The sequence below is a fragment of the Syngnathoides biaculeatus genome, chromosome 10 (assembly GCF_019802595.1).
Source record: "Syngnathoides biaculeatus isolate LvHL_M chromosome 10, ASM1980259v1, whole genome shotgun sequence".
Taxonomy (NCBI): domain Eukaryota; kingdom Metazoa; phylum Chordata; class Actinopteri; order Syngnathiformes; family Syngnathidae; genus Syngnathoides; species Syngnathoides biaculeatus.
The window spans coordinates 27,535,414-27,558,721 of NC_084649.1; the positions used below are offsets into that span (position 1 = coordinate 27,535,414).

The following is a 23,308-nucleotide window of genomic DNA, read 5'->3' on the forward strand; positions in this document are numbered from 1 at the left end:
CGTCCATCCTTGTAGTAAACGCGCTTCAAACTTTGTACCAATCGCAGATAATGTCCAAAACGAGCCAAAAATGTCTGCGTCAAACCAACATGGCTGACTTCCCGTCTTTTTTTGTGAGTCAAGATTGGCATTTCCACCAAATAGGTTTCATGTTGCCAAGTCATCCATCCATTTCCTTAGCTGCTTATCCTCACACGGTGAGTGCTGGAGCCAATCCCAGCTGTCAACCGGCAGGTGGCGGGATGCACCCTGAGCCGGTTGCAGGGCACATGGAAACAAACAGCCGCACCATTTTTGAGTGTCCAATAAATGTTGGATGCTTTTGGGACGTGGGAGGAAACCGGAGTGCCCGGAGAAAACCCACGCGGGCACGGGGAGGACATACAAACTCCACACAGGCGAGTCCGGGATCGAACCCTCAGAACTGTGAGGCCAACTCTTTCCAGCTGATCCACCGCGCCGCCCTAAATATGACTTGGTCATCGATGGGCCGCTGGAAATCGCCCCGTGGCCGACTTCCGCCTTCTTGAGAATTTTTTTTTTTTTTACGGGTTCGTGCATAATAGACACGGCTACCGAATGTGATGTTTGCAAGCCGACTGGCGACCGGTTCGGGGCGTCGACTCCCCTTTGCCCAAAGTCAGCTGGGACGAGCTCCGGCGCTCCCGCGATCCATGTGAGGATAGGCGGCTTGGAAAATGGATGGATGCAAGTGAAACGGAATTCTGGAGATTCCATTTTGAAAACTATTCCTGTAATAAATGTTTGTCGGAAAAAGCGAACAGGCCAACTTCCTGTCTTGAGACTTTTTCGTGGCTCCATTCCCAACAGACGTCCTCCAAATTTCAAGTTGCGAAGTCGTACACCACACCCAAGATTCTTATCAGATTTGAATTTCCACTGGAATGAGCACAACAATAGGAGAGCTTGTGAAACGCAAAACTAATTTTATTTGCCGGATAAAGGAAGTGAGCAAATTGCAGGAAGCTCGAAAATAATAAGACTTCAAAGAAAATGGGAGGCAGATGACGAAAAATGAGGCCTTGCACTCTGTTGTCAATCAAGAGTCCGGCCCAATCAGATTTTTGGCTTTTTGCAGGTTGTGGTCCACGGCTCCCTCCAAGAACTGAACCCAGGTGAGCTCGGCCTCGCCACAGAAGTGACTGGACCTGCTTCGGGGGTGGAGACAAGACGGGAAGACGCCAAACTATAATCACAGGCAAAATTGTCATGAAGCCGATAGAGCCACGAGCACCTGGCACCGTTCCGGGCACCCAACCGCGCCCAGATATGCCACTTCCACCACACCCGTATGCTTTGCCTCGCCGACATCTCTCCTGGCTCAACTTGGAACTATGACATGAATGCAACTCCGATCACATCGAAACAAGTTCCGTGCTGCCTTGAGAAGTCAAAGGCTGCTTTTTTTTTTTTTGGGAAGACAACTTACAACAAATGGAACTGAGTTGAAAGATTATTTCCAGGATAAAGAGTTTAGAAAAGAAAAAATAAGGTTGTGGTACGGATGGGAAATTCCAAGTTAGACAAAGTCTCCTAAATATGAAGCAACTAACAAAATGGTCGCTAAATAGTTTGGGAATCGGCACAAACGGAGAACGACAGCCCTGAGGTCAAGTTTGCACGCAGATTCAATTTCTGATGTATTATACATCTCGGTTCATTTATTGCATCACTCATCACCCCACCCCCCACCCCCCTGGAAAAAAAAAACAAAAACAAAATAAATGTAAGTGGCGCTCACCGAGTAATGGAAAGAACTTTCTTCAACAGCGCAGCCAGTTTAGAAACCTGCAAAGAAAATGGACGATTATCATTTCTGGCAATTAGTTGGGGTCGGGCCTCTCGCGCTGACACGCAAATATTCAAAAAAGCCACAAAAGATTGGGGGGGGGGGGAGAGAAATCAAAGAGGCTGACACAAGCCCCCAACGAGGTGCAAACATGTCCGCCAATTACTGGAGCCGTCAATCACTCGTCCAATAATAGCCAATCAGATAGCCGCATTGTTTTGACACGCCCCTGCCGCCATGTTGTCCCACAAGCAATGCCGGTTGCGAGGAGCGTGCGCTTGGAAAACTTCATGTTACGAAGAAAATGGTCCTCAGATGCGCTTGAGGAACGCGCAAAAAAGGAGCAATGACGGGTTGCGACGTGCATGTGATAACAATCTAATGCTGGCATTCTTGACAGCCCATTTGGATTACTCAGATTGCCATTACTCAATATCTGTCAGATTTATTTTTTTTTAACCCTGTGTATGGAACCTGTTTTTTTTTTTTTGTTCTTTAAATAGCCATGCTCGCATTACAGACTTCCAAAGGGGGAAAAAAATTCATTATCAAAACAAGCCGGTTAAGTCATTCATTCAAAAAGAAGCCAGGCAGGAAGTTGCCTCTTGTCGTCTTTCTTAATAATTCATTATTTGTTTTGTTTTGTTTTCTGACAGACGCAAAAGCTCCTGGGGATTCAATATAAAAAAAAATAATACAAATAAAGTCACACAACGGAATCTGCGCTCGAGTTTTAAGGGTTACGTGACTGGTGGGAAAAGTTTGGAAAGCATTCTTAGCATTTCGGTCTCATTTTTTTGACACGACAGAAATCTCGCATTTGAAAAGGTGGCTCCAGAATTAATAAAGCTACTACGCTATATTTTATAAAACAATTGATCCTCATTAAAAAAAAAAAAAAAAAAAAGAGCAAGAGAGAAAGCCTCAGGTCAAACGTTTCCTATGCGGTTCAATTAAAAAAAAAAAAAAAAAAAAAAAAAACCTTTTCCTTCCTCCCATCGAGCTTCGTTGTCTTACGCGAGACTCACTAAAAATGCTTCCGCTCGTCAAAATATAAATAACAATAAGCAATAAACTTGAATTAATAGAGACCATCTGTGTTGCGTTCACGTCTATCACCACAAGAATCCAAAGATAATAAATACAATTGGGCCGTGTGTGTGTGTGTGTGTGTGTGCGCGCGCGCGCGTACGTACTGTACTTTTTGTGTTTTCATTTTTTTCTGTGCGCGTTTCCTGTCTATTTTGTGTGTGCGTGTCAGACTTGCATCGTTCTCCACGGCGTCGTAATCCACAGGCGGGTAGAGGCACAACGCCAGGTCGTCCACTCTGTTGGGGTGGGGGGAAATAAATAAATCAAAATGATACGCAAGCTTTTGGATGCAGTTTTTGTTTTTGTTTGCCCGTCCTTGTTAGCGGGCGTGTGGCAACAAGAACCTTTGAACGGGCAGCATTCTTGCTTTTTGTGACTTTTAGGCCTCAGCACAAAGGCAAAGTGAAACCAGGCCATAATAATAACTATTATGTGGGCAGGGGGGGTATCATTATGATTCATGATTGACATTGAAATCACAATAAAAAAAAAAAACAATAATCCAATCAGAAAGAAAGAAAAAAAGAGAAAGAAAGAAATGATTGGACTTGATGCATCAACTGTGATTGTTGCCATTTAGTACTGACATGATTTATTCGCTTGGTGCTTGGTAAAGTACCATTTTTTGGGCTACATTTAAAAAAAATATATTCTAGCACTTCTTCTTTTGGAAAAGGTTGATTTTTGCAGTGAAAACCAAATCAAATCAAATTGTTTGTTGAAAAGCAGTGCAATCGTGAAAAGAAAGTCACGAAGATTCTTATTTTGACACGTTTAGGTTTACGTGCGTACCGCGGGCTTATTTCCTTGACGCCGTCCACCAGGTCGTCCAGCTGGGCCGCCCTCTCCGGCGCGTCGGCGTCCCCTCGGGCCCTGACGGCCGCCGTCGTTTTCCTCAGGCAGGCGGCGGCCGCCGTCATCATCCCCCGGCAGGCGGCCACCACGCGGCGGTCCCGCTCCGACCAGTACGTGTCCCGGTTGCCCCGCGGCTCCTCGTCGTCCAGGACGTCGCCGAACGGGTCGTGCGCCTCCGACAACGCCTGGTACGTAAACGTCGGCGTTCCGGTTCGTTCGGAAGGACGCGCGGGGGCGGCTGTGACATCCGAGCGGGTCGTACCTGCTCCAGCTCATCGATGGCGTCTTTTACGATGCCGCCTTGAGCAGTTAGAACCAGCAGCGCCGCGGCTTTATTGTCTGAAATGGAAACGTCCACGTCATCAAGCCGAAGACGGATCCGGAAACGGGGAGCTACGTGGGTGCTACGTACAGCTGCTAAATTGTGGGGGGAAGCGGCTAGCTTGGCAAAAGAAGGTTAGAAAGCCTCGCTAGGAACCCACAAATAATCTCTCAATTTGGATTCCATGCCTGCAACACATTCCCAAAAACTTGGAAAGGGAACCCAAGTTCAAAAATGCTAAAAAAAAAAAAAAAAAAAAAAATTGGGAACGTTCCAAAGCAGAGCCACCATGCGAGTATCACGACTGCGTGGGAAAAGGAGCCGCCCCGAAAGGCTCAGCTGTTCACAGGCAACCACGGGACAAAGTTCCCCACAGATGACACAAGATGACCTTGCTCAACGGACCATTGCGGGTGAGTAGTTACAAGGAGACGGAGGAAGTGTAAGCGAGTTGCTAGCTAGCTGGCTGGCTGGCTTTCTTGACGAAGGCCAGGAACTGCTCACGAACCTTCAGGTAGGCGGATGAAGCGGTCGCACGCCGACCACACCCCCCCCGTCGACATCAACTGCTCTTGAGTCAAACTAGGAGGAGGAAAGTCATTTCTTCACCTCTCCAAACCCGTCGTACTTTATCGTTCGCCATCGTGCGTACCTTTGCAGCGGTGAGCTCAGAATGACCTCCAGGAGCTGCGTCAACCCCTCCAGAACCTGCACGGTGGCGTCTCGGACTTGCTGACGCAGACTGACACCTGAGACCCGGACGGTACGGTGAGCAAAGTGAATAAATATCACAACGTTTGCCCCCAACTCTGCGTGTAGTAGTCGTCGTCCCGTCTTGATCACGGGGGTCACGTTCCAGAAACCACCTCGATTAGACGAAAATTAGCAAACGTGTATTTGCTTTTTTTCTCCTGCGTCCGTTCTGTATGGCAACGACGCAAAATGGGACCAGGTATATTCATAGCAATAACTGATGCAAGCGTCTACAAAAGTGCATTCACCGGGTTGTGTGCACACGGCAAAGCTGAGTAAAGGCGGGGAAAGCGTCGGGCCGCGGCCGTTACCTCGGCTCTTGGGAAGCCAGTAATAAACGGTGGAGAGGCTGAGGACGCTCTTGAGGACGGAGTCGGCCAGCCGCTCGCCATCCTGTGGGGGGAAAACAAAGTTGTGACAGTGCGGTCATCCCATCAAATATTCTCAAAATGTACCAGGCGAAGAACCTGCTGCGAGGGCAGCGGCGGCTTGGAGAAGGCAAGGCTGACTTTGGTGGCTTCCTGAGACACCGCCTTCACCGCCTGGTCTGCGACACAAAGGTCAAAGGTCATGCGTCAGAGCTAACCCTTAGCATGGAAAGGGCTCCGGTTCGCAGGTACTTTCCCACTCAAAGTACTCAACTCAAAGTGTCCCAAAAGTTGGAGAGGTTGAAGTCTCCGTCCGACTCGTTGCACTCCCCGTCTGAGAAAGAAACACGCATGCTAGTGTTAGCATTTAAGCTCCATGGTAAGTAAACATTTAGACTAAATATATGTCGCAGACATATGTAATGTAGTTTTGTCTAGCCAAAAAAAAAAAAAAAATTCATTCTACATTCTTCTCATCCACAACTGACATTTCAGATTCCTGCCACGTCCTTTCACCCTGGACAGATTTCTGCAAATCACCTGCATGGGGTTTTTCCAATACAAATATTGACAATTCATTTTTATTTGCAGACATCCGCAACAAAATTGTAGCATAAAAGAATACAATGAACATCAGAAAAATGCATAATCGTCGATGCTCAATTTGAAATACTTAACACTTCATTGAACACTGGTGATTCATGTTATGATCAAAATGGTTGGATATCAGCTTTCAATTTGAACTCTTAGAAGCTACTTTTACGCTAGCTTTAGCATTTTCGCCCTCCCGTTCAACAAGCGGGCCACACCGACCTCGAACCCGGCCCGTGACGCACTGGACGGAGTTGAGCAGGTTACGGAGAGTCACGCAGACGTTTTCCGTCGCGGTGTCCGCAGCACTCATGTCGGCCTCCCGCTCCCCCTCCCTCGGTAAAAAAAACAAAAAAAAAACAAACAAAAAAAAAACAATAAAGGAGAACTTTCCAGCGGACGTGTTGTTGTGGAACTAACTAATGTGTGAGAGGGACGCGGGGACAATTAAAGACGACGGACCACAGGAAGCTGAGCTTCAAAGCCAAAATGTTTGGCAGCTTTGGCGACATTCAGTGGTGATCGTGTGTAAGTACACCATTGTGCTACGTGCACCAACTTCTTGTGCCGTGTTTACTGTACAACATCGCTTAAAATGTACCTATCAGTTCATGTCCATCAACTTTTAGTATATAATAATAATATGATTTTATCTACGTACCAAGCAGGGGCGGAAAACCTATTTTGTTTTATTGTAGGGGGGGGTGAACATCGGTTTTAGAGGGGCTAAAACTTGACCATGAACACATACGACACAATAATTTGGGGGGCTTCAAATCCTTGCACATTACACTTCGAATTTATCATCTTCACGTGGTAGAAGGGTAGAACTGCTTTTATTTGTTTGTTTTATTATTCATGTCACATATGTAACTATAAATCTCTCCATCCATCAGTTTTCTGAGGCGGTTATCCTCACTAGCATCAATAATTAAATTTAAATGTAATGTCTATACAATTTCAATGTACCATGTTCACATCACCCTGGACAAAAAAAAAAAAAAAAAAAAAAAACATTAGAAAATATACAGTCATTGCTCAGAACTGCTGGTTGGCCGGTACGCATGCCCCTCGCCATCCTTGAGGACTTCCACGCTGCTGGCACCAAGACTACATGACGCGAAGGCCTCTTGGGGCTCACGTAGGCGGCATCGATGGAAGCAAACTAAAACCAGCGGACGTTCCGACGACTTCTTCCCTCTTGCCATTAAACTGCGAGCGGCTCCGTGACTCTCTGTCGTGTCTTTTTGTTTCCATGCTTCAGCATCTATCCATCCATTTTCTTAGCCGCCTATCCTCACAAGGGTCGCGGGAGTGCTGGAGCCTATCCCAGCTGTCAACGGGCAGGAAGCGGGGGACACCCTGAACCGGTCGCCAGCCAATTGCAGGGCACATGGAGACAAACAGCCGCACTTGCAATCACACACATTTCTAAATGGCGCGGCTGGAAAGCGTTAGCCTCACAGTATGTAGCCTACTATGTCACGTGCTACGTTGCTTACCATCCCTCCCACTACGTCACCCAGTAAGTCACCTGCGCATAGTGGTACATGCTGGGGCACAGGAGGGGGCAGCAGAGGGCTGCTTTGAGTATTCCATAGGGCATGAATATATATATGTATATATGATCTATAATATGATTAGTTTGCTGTCGCTAATCACCTGATGATGAAACCGTCAGCGACGCAGTTCAGTAATCTTTCAATGAACAAAAAACGTCGCTGACGGCTGACGCCACCACGTGGGTGTTCTTCGCTGATGACGTCACTGCAAGACAAAGTCCATCGACATCATGTCGTCACGTGACAAAAGACCAATTAACGGGACTCATTAAATCGTCGCCCCTTGCCCACTGCTGCGCATGCGCAACGTGGCAGGGTAATTGCTTTCTCTCTCTCTCTCTCTCTCTCTCCCCCCCCCCTCTCTCTCTCTCTCTCTCTCTCTCTCTCTCTCTCTCTCTCTCTCTCTCTGTCTCTCTCTCCCTCCGTCCCTCCCTTCCTCTCTCGCCAGACGTCTGCGTTGATTTTAGTTGAGTCGCCGGCCACACGGCGGAAAAACACGGAAGAGACGGTCCTGAGTCCTGAGTCCTGAGTCCGGCCCCGGGCAGGGCAGGCCGTTTTATGGCTGCTCGATAGAAGTCATGAGAGTTTAAATGTTCCAACTTTTCATGGGCGTCCTGAACGCAACGGCTGCCAATGTCTCGTGCGCGTGCGACTGCGCGCGCCTCAGCTCCGTGCACGTCATGGACGTCAGTGAGTACAAGATGAAGATGATGATGATGATGATGATGATATTATTATTATTACTGGTAATCATGCGCTGTTGTGTGTTTCGAAGTTACGAGTGTGAACTTGTGTGTAAAAAAAAAAAAACAAAAAAGCTCTATGTTTACTTTTTGTCGGCCAGTCAAGTCAACTTTGACACGTTTGTTTTCGCGAGACTGCGCTGCGTTGTCCGGTGGCGAAATGGCCACGAGCCGGAGCCGGAGCTGGGTGGAAAATGCATCGGCGGTGTCATACAAACAACAACATAAGAGGCTTGGGCGCTCCGGTGACAGTTCGTCATTTTTCTGGCTTCTTCATGAAGCAGACGTCTAGCCGAGAAGTGTCTGTGTCAGATCACGATCTGGTCTCGAACCCTTTGACATGTCGCTTAGCTCATCCTAACCTTATGAATCCCATTTCTCCACATATGAGGTATATGATTTTGACACGTTACTAATTATGCAAGTGCCCCCCCCCCCCCCACCGCCCCACTTTTTTGTTCTTCCTTCCTTCCTTCCTTCGGTTTTTGGCCAACTGGCTGCCAAATGTAATTTGTGCCAGGCTGCGCTGTCCTCCTCCTCTTTTGTTCTACTTGTCGCCCTTGAGAGTTCCAAGGACGCTTCCTCGCGGTCCGGACGCACGCACGCACGCACGCACGCACACCTGTTTCGAGCCGATGACTCGGCCGTCCGTCCAAGAACATGACATCGGCATTACTCACAGGCTAGACGGATGCGTTTGTCTCTCGATGTTTCTCAGATGGATGACATCACTTGGTGGGAGTGAAAAGCAGCCCCCAGGCCCGGAGTCACTTCTATTTGGTCCAGTTGTCGATCGAGGAGGCGAGCACCAAAAGTGACCGGAAGTCTGCCATTTTGGTTCGCAGCCTTTTTGAGCGCCGATCCTATGAAGGCCAACGTGACATGTTTGCGGCAAATTTCAGACACCTACGTCAAATACTTGAGTTTTAATTGATTGTAGTCACTGACATTTCAGGTATTTGAACATTTAAATTCACGTAAGCAAGTCAGATTCAGAATTTCAAGCGCAAATAATAGTAACCAATTTGTGGCCTATTGTATTTTTACAACATACCTTCTTATATGGTCCTCGTGGGCACCGCGTTGGTGACCCCTGCTCTGGACCCATTTTGGCAGAGGGGATTTTGAAAGACGTTACATCGGGCAAAACTCAACTAAGACGACAAAAGAGTCTCCCGAAAGTCTGCCAGTGCGATTCGAAGCAGACGTTCGGCTTGGACGGCTCCTTAAATCTTTGGAGAAGCGAGTTGAAATTCGGCACGAAGCCGTAGTCATAAATACAGGTTTTTGTTTTGAAGTGAGCATTTTGGGCGCATTGGTATCATTTCCAACTAAATTTGACCCATTTGTAGTTTACTAGAGCGAACCAAAGCATTGGCAGAAATGTATGGACGTAATCAAAAGCCTCCATCTCCCATTTTCCCTTCTCAGCTGTTTTTGTTTCCCCGTCTAGACTCTCCGAGACGCCACAAAAGCAGCACGTCGCATATGCAAATGCGGGCGGGATGCGCGTCTGGCGGGTTGCAGGTCGCGCATATGATCTGCATACACGCCGGCGTTTAGCCCGAGCCCTGCAGACGTCTCGGGTCTCCTTTGTTATGTCATTAATTAGTCTGGAGTCAGAACGTGCGAACGCACACGCTGCGTCTTTCCTTCATTTTTGTGTGCGCGTGCGTGTGTTGTCGTTTCAAAATGACTCCAAGCCCGGCCAGCAATTAGTCAGCTCATCCGGGGCCACAACAGTAGCTTTTTCATATTATTATTTATTTCACTTTCCATATATTTGGTGTAGTATAGTGTACCTCGTTTTTCCTTTTGGGGACAGCATTGTGAAACCTCCAAAGTGTTTTAAAGTCATTTTCATTAAAAAAAAAAAAAAAAAACACCTTTTCTCCACTTTTCATGCCCGTACTGGCAGCAATTCCACTTCCTGTTCTGTGGTCGTCGTCACGTGTTTCCTCTGTGCCGTCGCTCATATGCAACTTCTTTCTAATTGCCTGAAAAATAAGTACTGTCGCTGTTGTTGTACAGATTGACTTTATGTAGGATAATTCCGTTGCATATTTTATTTTTACGGTGCATTCAATAGGAAAAAAAATACTGACTCCCAACAAAACCCGGACAAGCACTGAGGAGGACTGGTGGGAAGAGTAAATATTGTACTTAAGTCAGAGTGCAATTTTCAAATATGACCCAAGTAAAAGTAAAATTTAATCATTTCAATATTTACTTGAGTAAGAAAGCACTCAATGAAAAAAAAAATGAGCTTTTTTTTTCATTGCCACATGAACATCAATTAAATTGACACACATTTCAATGTTTCCATTGGAAACGTTTCCTACGGAAAGATGATTTTCTTTATTCTCTGCAACGACTTGATGACGAATCTGTTTGGCGAGCAGACTTTGTGATCACGTGCGCGCGTGCGATGCCAAACGCTAGCGCTAATGTCGCCGTACGCAAAACGACAATGGAAGCATCTGCAACGTGCCGCGAGGTGAAGGTTTTTCCTCGAGTTTGAATTGACGAGCTGCATGGTTTTTGGTGGTTTTGGAATCTGAAAAATACATAATTCTCCTCCCTTCCCTCCTAAATGAGTCGTTTTGATTGGCTCGCAAAGGCTACGTGGATGCGCGGATTGGCGAAACACGAGTTTATTCTTCTCTTCCTGTTTACAACTAGCTCTTTGTCTCCTTCCCCCAGAAACTGTTCAATTGATCGCCTCTGATTTTCATGAAACATCAAAATAGTATTAAGAATCTCAGCAACTCCACTGTGACCCACTGAAAAGTGTTCCAAAGAAAAATGAGACATTTTGATTGGCCGGCGAAGGCTAAGAGCGCAGTCACGTGACTGCCTCGTGTCGTCCGATTGGTGAATTGGACTCAAAGGACATTCGCGATTGCGTTCGATCGGCACCGCGGGCAACCTACGCGGAAGTCCAAGATGGCGTGTCATAAGAGACGCGTACATTCAAGAATAAATGAATAAAAGTAGCGAACGGGCATGTCGAGCATTGTAACAGAGTAAAAGTACCTATCCTTCTTCACATAAATACTCAAGTAAAAGTCAAATGTACAGTGCATTGTACTTTGACAAGTACACTTTATGGAAAATGTTATTTGAGTAAATGTAACGAAGTCAATGAGGCATGTTAGTGCCCGCCTGTGCTGAGGAGTAATTAAAAAAAAAGTGACATTGAAACTCTCGGCAGTGTAACTGGAATCTTTCCTGTGTGCTGGTTCCGTCGTTTTTCTCTTCGTCCTGAGTCGACTGCACGTCTTTTGTCGCTGAGATGTTTGTTTGGGTTTGTGCGCAGGTTTGTTTTGTCTACCGTCAGCACGCGCAGACGAATCGGGATGCAGCGATTTCATCCGAGCCGGTTTGCCGTGGATTTAAAATGGCCGCAGGTGCACGCGCAGCGGGAACGGTTGCCGAAACGTGACGCCAACACAAATTGTGGCTCGCTGTTATCTCTTTTTTCTCCATCCATCCATCCATCCATCCATCCATCCATCCGTCTAGTCGTCTATTCGTTAGACGTTCAAGAAGGCATCGCCGCCATTGCTTTTAGCATGATACGCTAGCTCGACGCTAACGCCCAATGGGAAACGTTATTGATGGGCTAAAAGCAATTAGCATTGTTTTTGCGCCTCTAGCGCGAGCATAAACGTGGGGGCATTGCACGCAAATCGCAGGTGCAGCAACGCTCACAGGCGTTCGGTCCCTTTGCGGAAGCAATTCGAAGAACTGCTGAAGTTTTTTTTTTTTTTTTAGCTTCGGCGTCGCTGACCTGCGTTTCGTTCCTGTTCTCGGGTTATCGCAACTTTTGTTTTTGTTTGTCCTTATTGGCACCGCTGTCTTGTTTGTCTCATACGCATGCCAGGCGCGCACACACACATGCAGTTCATTAAAATTTGAAAGGGTGTGAAGTCAGACAGGGCGAGGGGGGGGGTTGCTTGTGCGTGTCGTCTGGTTCCTTCTGGCTGGCATTTTAATAAGCCGCACACACACACACACTGTCTGTGAGGGGCAGACAAGCAGCTGATCATAATGAGCTTTGATTTTCATACATTTCAGACGCGTGCGTTTTGCCAGTGACGGACTCGCAAGACTCATTGTGTGCATTTGTTTTTCTGGTTGTTCTCTTGTTTTTTTTCTTCGGAATCGCCCACGAAACACGTACGCCGCTCGGCCCGGACAGAGCGTCAGGAGCCCCACCTGCAGTTTACCGCTCAGGTGTCCCACGCCCCTTGAACATGTCACGTCCACGAAGAACAGCTTGACCAAAATATTTGGAACCTCGTTCAACTGCCTGCTAAGATTGCATATATTTCACACCCGAGCAAAACATTGATTTTTGCTCACATTGAGAGTTTAAATTGCAAATACACCGTAAACTATGAGCTCATAACTAAGATTATTTCAAACGCATGCCCTGGCGTGTGCGTGTACAGTACATGCACAGATTCTCCTTTATCAACCCAGGCTAAACATAGCTCCTCCCAGCATAAAATGATTGTAATCTTTCAGCGTGCTAGCAAACATCTTGATGGGTTTTTCAAAATTTGCTCACAGTTGAGTTCATTGCCACCATCTGGCGCTCACGTCTCAAGATTTTGTCATTAAGTCAAACAAACCAACAAACAAACAACAACAGCTGAACGAGGCTTTGTGAAACTTGACTTGAAGGAGCCGCGCGTGTCTACGCTGCAACACCTGCGGCTTCTCCTTTCCGTGGATCGCTTTTCATTTTTTAATTTCAATTTTTGTTGTTGTTTTTCTTTTTTAATCGGGTAAGAACCAATCAATCTCCAAAGCATCCCCGCTTATTTCACATTTGCTATGAAAAGAAAAATATATATGTCTTCTATCGTCATGGCTTTTCACTCTTGGCGGCGGGGCCCGGTCCAATTTATTGATGACGAGCTGCACGCACAATGTTTTTGGGCGAGCGCACGCGATGTCCGTGGGAGTTTTACCGAGGAAAGTTCCCACACTTGTTGGCTTCATTTTTGACCATCCAGCATAAAGTCACCGTGTGTGTGTCCTCTATTTGGCCTTTCTCATGGAAATTGGGAAGCAAATTGTGTGGAGTTCCCCCCCCCCCCCCCCCGGCCGCCGCCGCCCACCCCCCCTCCCCCTCCCATTTGTGAGCGCCCAGACTGCCGAGTCACGGTGACACTGCCGGTCGGGCCGTCTGTTCCTCTTTTCCTGCGTTACATTTTTTTTTCCTTCTACGCTGTCTGGCTTTTTTCAAAGTTAACTTTTTTTTTTTTTAAACATTGCTTGAGAGTGGGTGGCACGGTGGCGGAGATGTAACGCGTTGGCCTCGCCGTTCTCAGAACCCAGGTTCAATGCCAGCCCTCCCTGTGTGGAGTTTGCATGTTCTCCTCGTGCTTGCGTGGCTTTTCTCAGGGTGGGCAACGCTCTAAATTGCCCCGTCGGCGTGATTGTGAGTCCGACTGATGTCTGATCGGCTGGCGACCAGTTGAGGGTGTACCCCGCCTCCTGCCCGTTGACAGCTGGGATAGATTCCGGCACTCCCGCGACCCTTGTGAGGTTAAGCGGCTAAGAAAATGGATGGATGGATGGATGGATGTACACATTACCAAGAGGTGATCAAGAATCAAAAGAAAAAGGCGTCTTAATGGCTAGCTTGGTTTTGTTTGTTGCGGCACTTCCTGCTTGGGACGATGACAACGCAGCCAAGTTGAAAGTTGAGCTGATGGTGACCCCATCGGGGGAGCCCCGCCCCCACCAACACCCCCACCCCTGCTAACCCTGACCCCTGTTTTCCCCTTTAACCCATCTGTCTTTGCCAGACAACACCCCCCCCCACTACCCCCCAACAGTGCCCCCTTTTGTTCGCAGCCTTTTTGCAGCTAGAATTGGGGGGGGGGGGGGCAGCTGTTTGAGTTTTGTGTGGGAATGTGGCCCGAATAAAAAGCGATGACAAAGGTTGCGCGCCCCCAGCGAGTGCGTGTCGGACGGCCGGCGAGGACGCTCGCTGCAATAGTTTTGCCTTTTTTTTTTTTTTTTAATTTTTGATGTGTTTTTGCTTTATTATTTAACATTTGGAATCCAAATTTTAATTTGCGGGAGTATCGGACGGAGGACGAGCGACGATGCAGCCTTCGGCGGGGACGCGCGAGCACGACGAGTGTGTGCGGACGCAGTTGTGCCGTAAGTTAATATCGTTTTGCCCCCCCCCCCCAAAAAAAAAAAAAAATGAAAAGTGTAGCGGAAAAGAAAAACGACGATTTTGACGACATCTTCCATGTCACCACACAGCAATGATATGATGATGATTATCGATATATTGAGACCGCACCAAGACCCACCGGTTTGGAGTCTTTGAGGCCGATACCAGTTCCGATATTTGGTAACCGATTAGTCGGGCAATTCGCTGAGAAGATGAATCAAGTAATAAGTCAAAAAAGATTTCAAGTTACAGGAAATAAAAATATGAATTCCAGGCAGAACCTTTGACTGGGCCAAAAGGCATCCGAGTGTGTTTGCATGCATGCCACGGACGGGAAACTCCTGCCACAAAAACCGTCTGCCTCACAGTTCCGAGGACCGGGGTTCGAATCCCGGCCCCGCCTGTGTGAATTTTTCACCTGCGAGCGTGGCTTTTCTCCGGGTGGGCACTCCGGTTTCCTTCCACATCCTCCCCGAAAACGTGCTTGCCTTCATCGGAGACTCCAAATTGTGCGACTGTTGTCTGTCTCCGTTTGCCCTGGGATCGGCGGGCGACCAGTTCAGGGTGTACTCTTCCTCTTGCCCAATGACAGCTGGGATTGGCTCCAGCCTTGTGAGGATAAGAAAATGGATGGGAAGGAAGACAAGAACAGCCGACTTGAGTCCGATCCTCAATGTCTCCTTCAAAGTCCTCATAACAATTCAACTTGTTTTTAATCTAATATGAATGAATTTGATAGGTTATAGTGTTGAATTGAAAGGAATTATTGTGATTTGTGAGGATAAGCGAAAAGGAAGATGAATGAATGAATGCCCCGGGAGCTCTGCCAAGCAACAAGTGACCACATAAATGATGGGATTTTGACGATATTTACCATTTGTTGTTAAATTGTTAATTCCCCAGCGCAATGTTCTTAGTCGGATGATCTCACTATTGTTGTTTTTCCACTCGAGAAATGATTTTAAAAAAATGATGAAAGCTTCATTTTCATAAAAATACCACTTTGAAAAAATACGCTTTTGTGACTTGGAAAAATAAAATATGCAAATATACCAAAATAAATATTTATTTTGACCTAGCCCAAATAACTAACTTAATTTTCTCAAAACAATAATTTCAGTGTTGTAAAAATGAATCAATTTTTTTCTTCTTCATGAACCCCCCCCCCCCCCCCTCTCCAAGTTGTATATTTCTTTTCCTTTGAATGTGTTGAATTGATGGAGCGGTCCACCGGGCTCCCTTCGGTTCAGGTCGTCCTCCTCACACGGGTTGCTTTGTGTTGCTGGTTCTGAATCGAGAAGCCAGATTGGATCGGACCCGACAAATTCTGCCCGGCAACAAGTGACAACTTTCACAGTTTCTTCTTCTTCTTCTTCTTTGGCCCAAACCATTTGTTCTCCTTTATTGCCATTTTTTCCCCCTCACTTTGTCTTTTGCCGGATTTGTTTTTGTCGTTGTGTGCGTGCAGCGCAGCTGGAGCTGGTTCAGATGGTGGCGATCGTCGCGGTGATGACGGCGATGGTGGTGGCGATCACGTGCGCCCTCAACCGGTACCGGCTGTCGGGGCGATCGCTGCTCTCCCGTCAAGCCCCGCCCCTGCAAGGGCCACGCCGACACGTGGCCTCCGTGGTCAGTTTGAAACTTTTTTTCTTTGACCTGTGGAAAGCAGAATCATAACATATTCAGTACAAATTTCAATCTTTGTTATCTGATCAACAGAAAAAAAAATACTCTTTCATAAGATTAAAACTTACCGTGTTCTAAAAATAGTGGAGTATGCCGTTTGACCTGGAAAAAAAAAAACCTGAATGAATTCAACTTTGTCACATTGGATTAGATTTTTTTTAATTTTTAAATCTTGAAAACGTTCCAAAAAGTAAATTTTAAAAAAAAATCCCAAGATGTAATTTTGCAAAACTACTAAAAATTAGATTTTTTTTAAATCTAAAAAAAGAACTACATACGTTTTTTCAAACATCTCAGTCTTAACAATTGTTTTATCAAGGTTGTTTCCCATCCATCCATTGTCTGAGCCGCTTATCCTCACGAGGGTTGCGGGGGTGCTGGAGCCAAACACGGGGAGAACAAGAAAACTCCACAGTTGTGAGGATCGTGGTTCGAACCTCGGTCAAAAAACATCAACAATATGCTCTTTTTCTCTCAAAAAGTTACTTTGTTGTCATAAAGTTAGAACTTTTCATCTGGAAAAAGTGCTCCATTTTCCAGATGAAACTAAAACTTTATTGACTTAAGATTGCAACAGTTGTTCTTAAAAGGAATTTTAAAATGTTGAAAAATGAAATTGTTGTCATAAGATTGCAACTTTTGATCTGCAAGTTCTACATTTTCCTTTTTTTTTTTTTTTTTTTGGGTCTTTTTAGTGTGCATGGCCACAATACTCATTTTACATAATGTTGACTCAGTATATTGTTTGTGTGAAATCATACGAGAATATCACGGTACGCATTGTTTATTCAACCAAACTTGCTAGCTTAATGCTGAGAGAGATGGCAAAATGCCATAGACGGCTAACGAATTTGAGTTGTTGCGAGTTCTCTAAGAATGACATATTTCAAAATGGTATGCTTTTTATTCTTGATCCTCTGCATATCCATCAGGAAGCGGGTCTGTGGAGTTCGGAGGGTCCAAGCGCCGTCGGGAATCAGGTATCAGAGACTCGTCGCTTCCTGCTAGGAGAGCCGTCACATGACCAGACTCCCCTCTGACTCGCAGCACGGGTTCCAGTCCCGGGTTTCGGGCCGAGGAGCCTCAAACCTTCCGCGGCGTTTCCCGCAGGGTGTTCCCGCCCCCACGGGCCGCTTCCAGCCCACGTTCCCGTTCCCGCGCCACGACCTGACCGTGGACCTGCCGCCCACCATCTCGCTGTCGGACGGCGAGGAGCCGCCCCCCTACCAGGGGCTGTGCACCCTCCAGCTGCGAGACCCCGAGCAGCAGATGGAGTTGAACCGGGAGTCTGTGCGGCCGCCGCCCAACCGCACAGTCTTTGACTCCCTCCCCGTGGACCCGCCCACTTCCTACGTGCACGCCGGGTAACGAGCGACGACGGCCACCTTCACCGGGGTTCGGGGTTAAGGCTCGTGCTTTGGATTTGAGGGTTTAATCGTTAGGGGCAGCATGAATGCTTGCGGTTTTGAGTTTTTAGGGTTATGAGGTTTGTAAATGAGGCCCGCTTCGTTTGTGAACAGCAGGTTTCCTTTCCGGATCAAGACTGAGTCTCGTTCGGAGTCACTCGGCTCCTCTCGATTGACGCTCTCCATTTTTCTCGACAGCCTCCAAGCGACCCGGCAGCACCGACAGGAAGGAGCGCCCCCTACCTACAGCGAGGTGATAGGACACCTCTACAACCCCGACGCTTTGCACCCGCCACCGGAACTGGACGGCCAGAACGCCAGAAACACAAAAGAGAAATCGTAGAGCCCTCGGCGAGTTGCGACTCCGTACGACCGGTCAGTAACCCATGACGACCGACCTGCACTCTGATTGGTTGGGAATAAGAGCCGAGTCACGCCTCACCACTGGGGGGTGCTTGGCTTCCTGTTGCACAGCTTTCTACTTCCTGTATAAGGATTGTTCCATATTTACTCGTTTGTTTTGTCTTCTTCTATATTTTGATTCTTTTGACTTGAATTCTTTTACGGCTGCTAGTGCCACAACACACTAGTACTGGGAAATATCTGTGCCGGGCCATTGTAGCACTTGTCATACCAGCGCTGAGACATTCTAGAGCGGCCGCTAAGGAGAGGAATCGGGTCGTAGTCGTGCCGGGTCCAACCGGTGCCGGGCCACGCTATCGTCCGGTGTTACTAGTGCCGTGCCGTAGAGGCGCTGGGAGATACTAGCACATAAAGAAAGTCCTTTCTCGTTTGCCTCCTTTTGACGTTTGACTAGCTTAGCACGTGCTAAGCGCTCTGCCTTAACGTTCTCCACTGGACGGACGAGTCCACGCCAGTGAGATCCTCAAAAGACGTTTTCTACGGGAGCTTTGCACAAGAAAACTTCAAAATGTCCTTGATGAGCGACCTCCTTTATAATCAGTCAAAAATGTTTTCCGTGTTTTCATTTATTTTTTTTTTTTAATTTTAGAGACAAAAAAGACTGTTGACATCCCGTCTGCTTGTGTACTTGCTAACAAGTGGAAAAGTTGAGATTTTATTTATACGAAGAGAATTGCACTTTGATGTTGAGACTTTAATCGCAAGAGGAGCTTTGTCCATTGGACCGTGCGCAATTTTTTGGGGCGTTGCCGTTCCCTCCCATTGGCCGAAGCTTCGGCCCCTCCCCCGAAGTGAGCGGTCGCCACAGCACAGTTCCACGACGAAATGTCGAAACGTTAATCCTGTGAACCAATCAGTTCGTTCACTTGCATACTTGTCTTTGTGGCAAAATTTCTCGTCTTTGTAGTCTTGTCGAGATTAAATGGGCAGCCCTCGAGACACGTATTGAAAAACATTTTGGGTGTCAGTACTTAATCAGACAAAGGAAAAGACAAAATCGCCAGCATTGGAAAGCAGCGTCGACATCTGACTGGTCGCCGAAGAGCAGACACACAGAAGTGTTGACAAGTGACACGAGTGTCAGCGGCGACCCGTCTGCCACGCCGCGGCAAAACGCGCCGCGGACCCGACAAATCCAGCGCCCCCTAGGGTCCGGTCTTTATGCAACAGCGCCCTCCGCAGGGAAGCGGCCGGCCGCCAAAGTGCGCTCGTCCCGCCTGGGAGGGTCGCGGGGGGTATGACAAGACCCGACGGGTTCTGATCAGGGCTTCTGCGGCGCTGACGTTTGCTGGCGAAGGCTTGCTGGAGGTAGGCGTGGCTTTCTGAGAGGGTCCACACGAGGCCAAGTGGACAAGAACGATCGGCTTGGCGTCTTTGCGCAAGTCCGGTCCAAGCTGAGTGTTGGCGTTTGGACCAGAACCCAAACAAACTGAGCAGACTAAACAAAGTCAGGGTAGACGTTGAGCAACGCGCTCTCCTCTCCGCTTCCTGTCTGAGCGAGCGCTTCCCGTTTCCTACTTCCGGCGTCCAATGACACGGCTCCTTTTGCGGTCTCCCCTGGCGACGGCTTTGGCTTTTGTTTGAGGCGTGAGTGGCCAGTTTGGGCTGTCAATCATTCAGGACACGCCTCCCTCACAGCCTCAAAGATGATTGGATGAAAATGCTTTTGTACCAGTGAGAGCGTTGCAATACATCCGCCGTTTTACCTTCTTTCATGCTAGTTTAGCTTAGCGTTGTTGTTTTTTAAATGTTTTATTTTCACATCATTCCGTCCTTTTTTTTTTTTGGCCCAATCTTCCTGGAGTGTGAAACTTTTGTCAGTGTCTCGCGCTAATCACTGCATGGACACATGTGTGCCTTCTGCACTTTGATTTTAATTCTCATTACTGCAGCTCACCTCCAGCAGTTACAAAATATTGTTATCAATTTGCCAAGTCTCAATTGTGAAGATTGATGGTGGGTTCAAAGAAGGCTGGGAATTTGAAAAGCTCCCGCTTGGAATTCAAAGCGTTCAAAAAATATACACTTTTTTTTTTTTTTTTTTAATTCACAACAACCAGTGGAAGCTCCAAAATGGAACACAGTTTTCCTTATGAAATTGTTTTGGGTTTTTTTTTCCCATCGAAAATAATAAAGAAAAAAATCTGTTCCGGGGTCAAATTGTCAGCATTGTCAACGATGACCGTAACGCCGACGTTTGTTGTACATACAAGTTTAAAAGCACACTCAAATAAAAGTCACATTATTCTGACAGCCATACAATATCATCCTTTAGTCACTTTATCAGCAATGCCAAAGGTGGCATGTTCACGTTGTTACCATTACTGTAAAAAAAACAATAAAAAAGTGAATCATTTTTCAGTGAACTTGATCACCCTTGACAGACACCAGAAAAACAAAAATAACACAAAATCTCTCACTAACACAACAGACCATGCGAAATGTAGCATTTCTTATTTGGATCTTTGTAATGGAACAAATGAAACAAAACAAAAATCGACTTACATTTGAAGAAGTTCTTTATTCGTTTGTTGGCCTCGCAGTTCTGAGGACGCGGGTTCAATCCCATGTTCTGTTTACATGCCTGCGTGGGTTTTCTCTGGGTGAGCGCTCCGCTTTCCAAAAACGTGCAACAATAATTGGATTCTCTAAATTGCCCCGTCGGTGTGATCGTGCCCTGTGATTGGCTGGCGACCAGTTCAGGGTGTGCCCCGCCTCCTGCCCGTTGACAGCCGGGATTGGCTCCAGCACTCCTCCAACCCTTGTGAGGATAAGCGGCTAAGAAAATGGATGGATGGATATTATGGGTTCAGTAGCATTTGGAACAGTTTAAGAGTTATAAATGTGCACAACATATTCATAAAAGTAACATAAAGTACAACTTGTCACCTTCTGAAGTTCTCGACCTTTTCTGGGAGCGTGGGGGGTGAAACTATCAAATGACATACAAACAAAAAAGCCAAAGAAGAAGCCAAACTTCTTGCAGGACGTCTGGAACGCGGCATCGGTGTCACAATCTGTTTTTGCAACATTCCTAACTGGCAGAATCAGAAGTTTAATTTTGCATTCAAAGTTCACACCGCTGATGTAAAAGTTGATTGGAATCCTTTCAATTTGTAATCTTGACAAAATAAATGTCTTTTGTACAAAACACCTTGTGTGCTCATTTTCTTTATTTTTTTTTTTTAAAGAGTCAAATATGACTTGTTTTGTCTTTGAACCGCAATTAAAAACACCTGAAATGTCAGGAACCTTCTGAGAGTGACCAAAAATGAGCATGTGTATTATTACGGTCCAAAATGATAATATCCACTTGCTGATTTATTTTCCAGGGGTGGCCAGTTCTCAGAAGTCAAAACAGTTCCGAGCCCCCACGTAATGTAAAGAAGGAGTATAACACAGTGGCCAGTACGTCTACTTACAAACGTCTCTTGGAACAAAACGGCCCCTATATACTGAAGAAAATTGCCTCTTTACGAAGGAAAATTCCGGGTACGAAAGGCAAAAATGGGCGCTTGGATTCGCAGCCCCCAAATTCCACTGAACGTATCTTGGTTTGAAAGTGGCGCGACAGAGCCGCTCTCCCATTGGCTATGGCCGTAGCATCTCCCTGGCATCCCATTGGCTCAGAGGGATATCACTCTTTACCCATAATGCTTTGCGACCGTCACCAATCAAGCTAGCACACGAGAACAACTTTTTTGTTTGTGTTTTGGTTTTTTTTTTGCAAGTTTATTATTTCGTCTTTCTTCACCACCGTGGGCTCCGAGACACTTTGGCGGAATGAAGTTGTGCGGCTACGTTGGTTTTCTTCTCGGCTGTCCAAAGTTTGCTGTCCCCCACGAGGCATTTTGCTCATCCCTTCGCATTATAATTTTTAAAATTATTCTTTACATGATGTACTTTGAATGCTTCAATTTTTGGCGGTCGGGGGACTTGAAACAGCTTCCAGTAAATGTAATGTAATGTACATGTAAAATGCGTTCGTATTTACGAAAAATCCACGTTACGAAACAATTTCCAGATGGGATTCATTTAGTAAGTAGAAAACTTAAAATGCCTTATTAAAGGTGAATTTATTGTTGTCAGACAGGCTACTCGTACATTTTGAAATGACCTGCCGTTGCTAATTTGATTTATTCAAAAAATTCATAGTAAAGTGCAGTCAAAGACGTTGATCGTGTGTAAACGTGTGCAAATGTGTAATTGCGTTTTATAGGCAGCAGGTGGCGGGCACGGACACAAATACAAAAAAGTCCAAAAGTCTTCGAGTTACCTGCTTGACTTTGGTTCGGGTCGGTGTCAGTTGACAGGGTTGCAGTGGGTCCAACAGCGCTCAGCTCCTCAAGTGCCCCAACTCCTCTCCAGACTGCCCGCTAGGGAGGGAAAAAACTGATTTCAATGTTACTGTACAAATTTGATGTTTTTCAGCAAGTGGTGCGGGATTCTCAAGCATTGACGGCAAACTTTTTTGCAATACATTGACGGTCTTCAATGGGGCAATTATGACACCCTCGACCCCACGTTGAGTGACAAGTTATGATTTCCAAAAAACAAAACAAACAAAAAAAAATGCACCGACTTCTCTTCTTCTTCTTTTCCTTTCGGCTTGTCCCGTACGGGGTCGCCACAGCGTGTCATCTTTTGCCATCTTGGTCTTATCTCCTGCATCTTCCTCTCTCAACACCCCAACCGCCCTCATGTCTTCCCTCACCACATCCATAAACCTTCTCTTTGGTCTTCCTCTCGCTCTTTGGCCTGGGAGCTCCATCCTCAGCATCCTTCTACCAATATACTCACTCTCACGCCTCTGAACATGTTCAAACCATCGAAGTCTGCTCTCTCGAATCTTGTCTCCAAAACATCCAGCTTTGGCCGTCCCTCGAATGAGCTCATTTCTAATCCTATCCAACCTGGTCACTCCGAGCGAGAACCTCAACATCTTCATTTCTGCCACCTCCAGTTCGGCTTCCTGTCGTTTCTTCAGTGCCACCTCTCGTCTCTAATCCGTACATCATGGCCGGCCTCACCGCTGTTTTGTAAACTTTGCCCTTCATCCTAGCGGAGACTCTTCTGTCACATAACACACCAGACACCTTTCGCCAGCTGTTCCAACCTGCTTGGACCCGTTTCTTCACTTCCTGACCACACTCTCCATTGCTCTGTATTGTTGACCCCAAGTATTTGAAGTCGTCCACCCTCGCTATCTCTTCCCCCTCTACTTTTCACGCACACAAAAAAAATGCATCGACACAGGCACTTTATTAGGCACACCAGTGAATGAGAGCCAGTAAAAAAAAAAAAAAAAAAAAAACACGAATCTGCTTAGAGAAATATAATAATCACGTGGTTGGCTGAAAGTTTTTGAGTTCCAGGCGTGCACATTTTTGGAACTTTGACGAACCTTTTCGAGATTCTGTCAGACCCGAGACCTCGGCCACAAGCTTCCTCGTCTCGGGAGCTTGTTCACACGTTGGGAATGATCAAGATAC

At 46.6% G+C, this 23,308-nt stretch overlaps 2 protein-coding genes across 8 annotated transcripts; one reads left to right on the forward strand and one right to left on the reverse strand.

The window, feature by feature from the left end:
* Positions 1-1,018: 1,018 nt before the first annotated feature.
* ccndbp1 (cyclin D-type binding-protein 1) lies at positions 1,019-6,255 on the reverse strand. Of its 6 annotated transcripts, none has more exons than XM_061831536.1 (11): positions 6,014-6,255; positions 5,475-5,534; positions 5,288-5,379; positions 5,144-5,225; positions 4,732-4,828; positions 4,588-4,661; positions 4,020-4,096; positions 3,695-3,942; positions 3,078-3,138; positions 1,763-1,809; positions 1,019-1,172 (listed from the first exon to the last, which is right to left on the reverse strand). In XM_061831536.1, exons 1-11 carry the CDS (start codon positions 6,102-6,104, stop codon positions 1,061-1,063), a joined length of 1,041 nt encoding a protein of 346 aa, XP_061687520.1. In that variant the 5' UTR covers positions 6,105-6,255; the 3' UTR covers positions 1,019-1,060. The 6 variants fall into 6 exon arrangements, with proteins under 6 accessions (XP_061687520.1, XP_061687521.1, XP_061687522.1 ...); XM_061831537.1 differs by having other exon boundaries at positions 5,300-5,379; positions 6,014-6,254; XM_061831538.1 differs by having other exon boundaries at positions 1,019-1,169; positions 5,300-5,379; positions 6,014-6,253.
* Positions 6,256-7,797: 1,542 nt separating this feature from the next.
* LOC133507256 (protein TMEPAI-like) lies at positions 7,798-22,533 on the forward strand. 2 transcript variants are annotated; one of them, XM_061832113.1, is made up of 5 exons: positions 7,798-8,043; positions 15,770-15,930; positions 16,920-16,967; positions 17,035-17,351; positions 17,592-22,532. In XM_061832113.1, exons 1-5 carry the CDS (start codon positions 7,944-7,946, stop codon positions 17,734-17,736), a joined length of 771 nt encoding a protein of 256 aa, XP_061688097.1. In that variant the 5' UTR covers positions 7,798-7,943; the 3' UTR covers positions 17,737-22,532. The 2 variants fall into 2 exon arrangements, with proteins under 2 accessions (XP_061688097.1, XP_061688098.1); XM_061832114.1 differs by having other exon boundaries at positions 7,824-8,043; positions 15,775-15,930; positions 17,592-22,533.
* Positions 22,534-23,308: the final 775 nt, after the last annotated feature.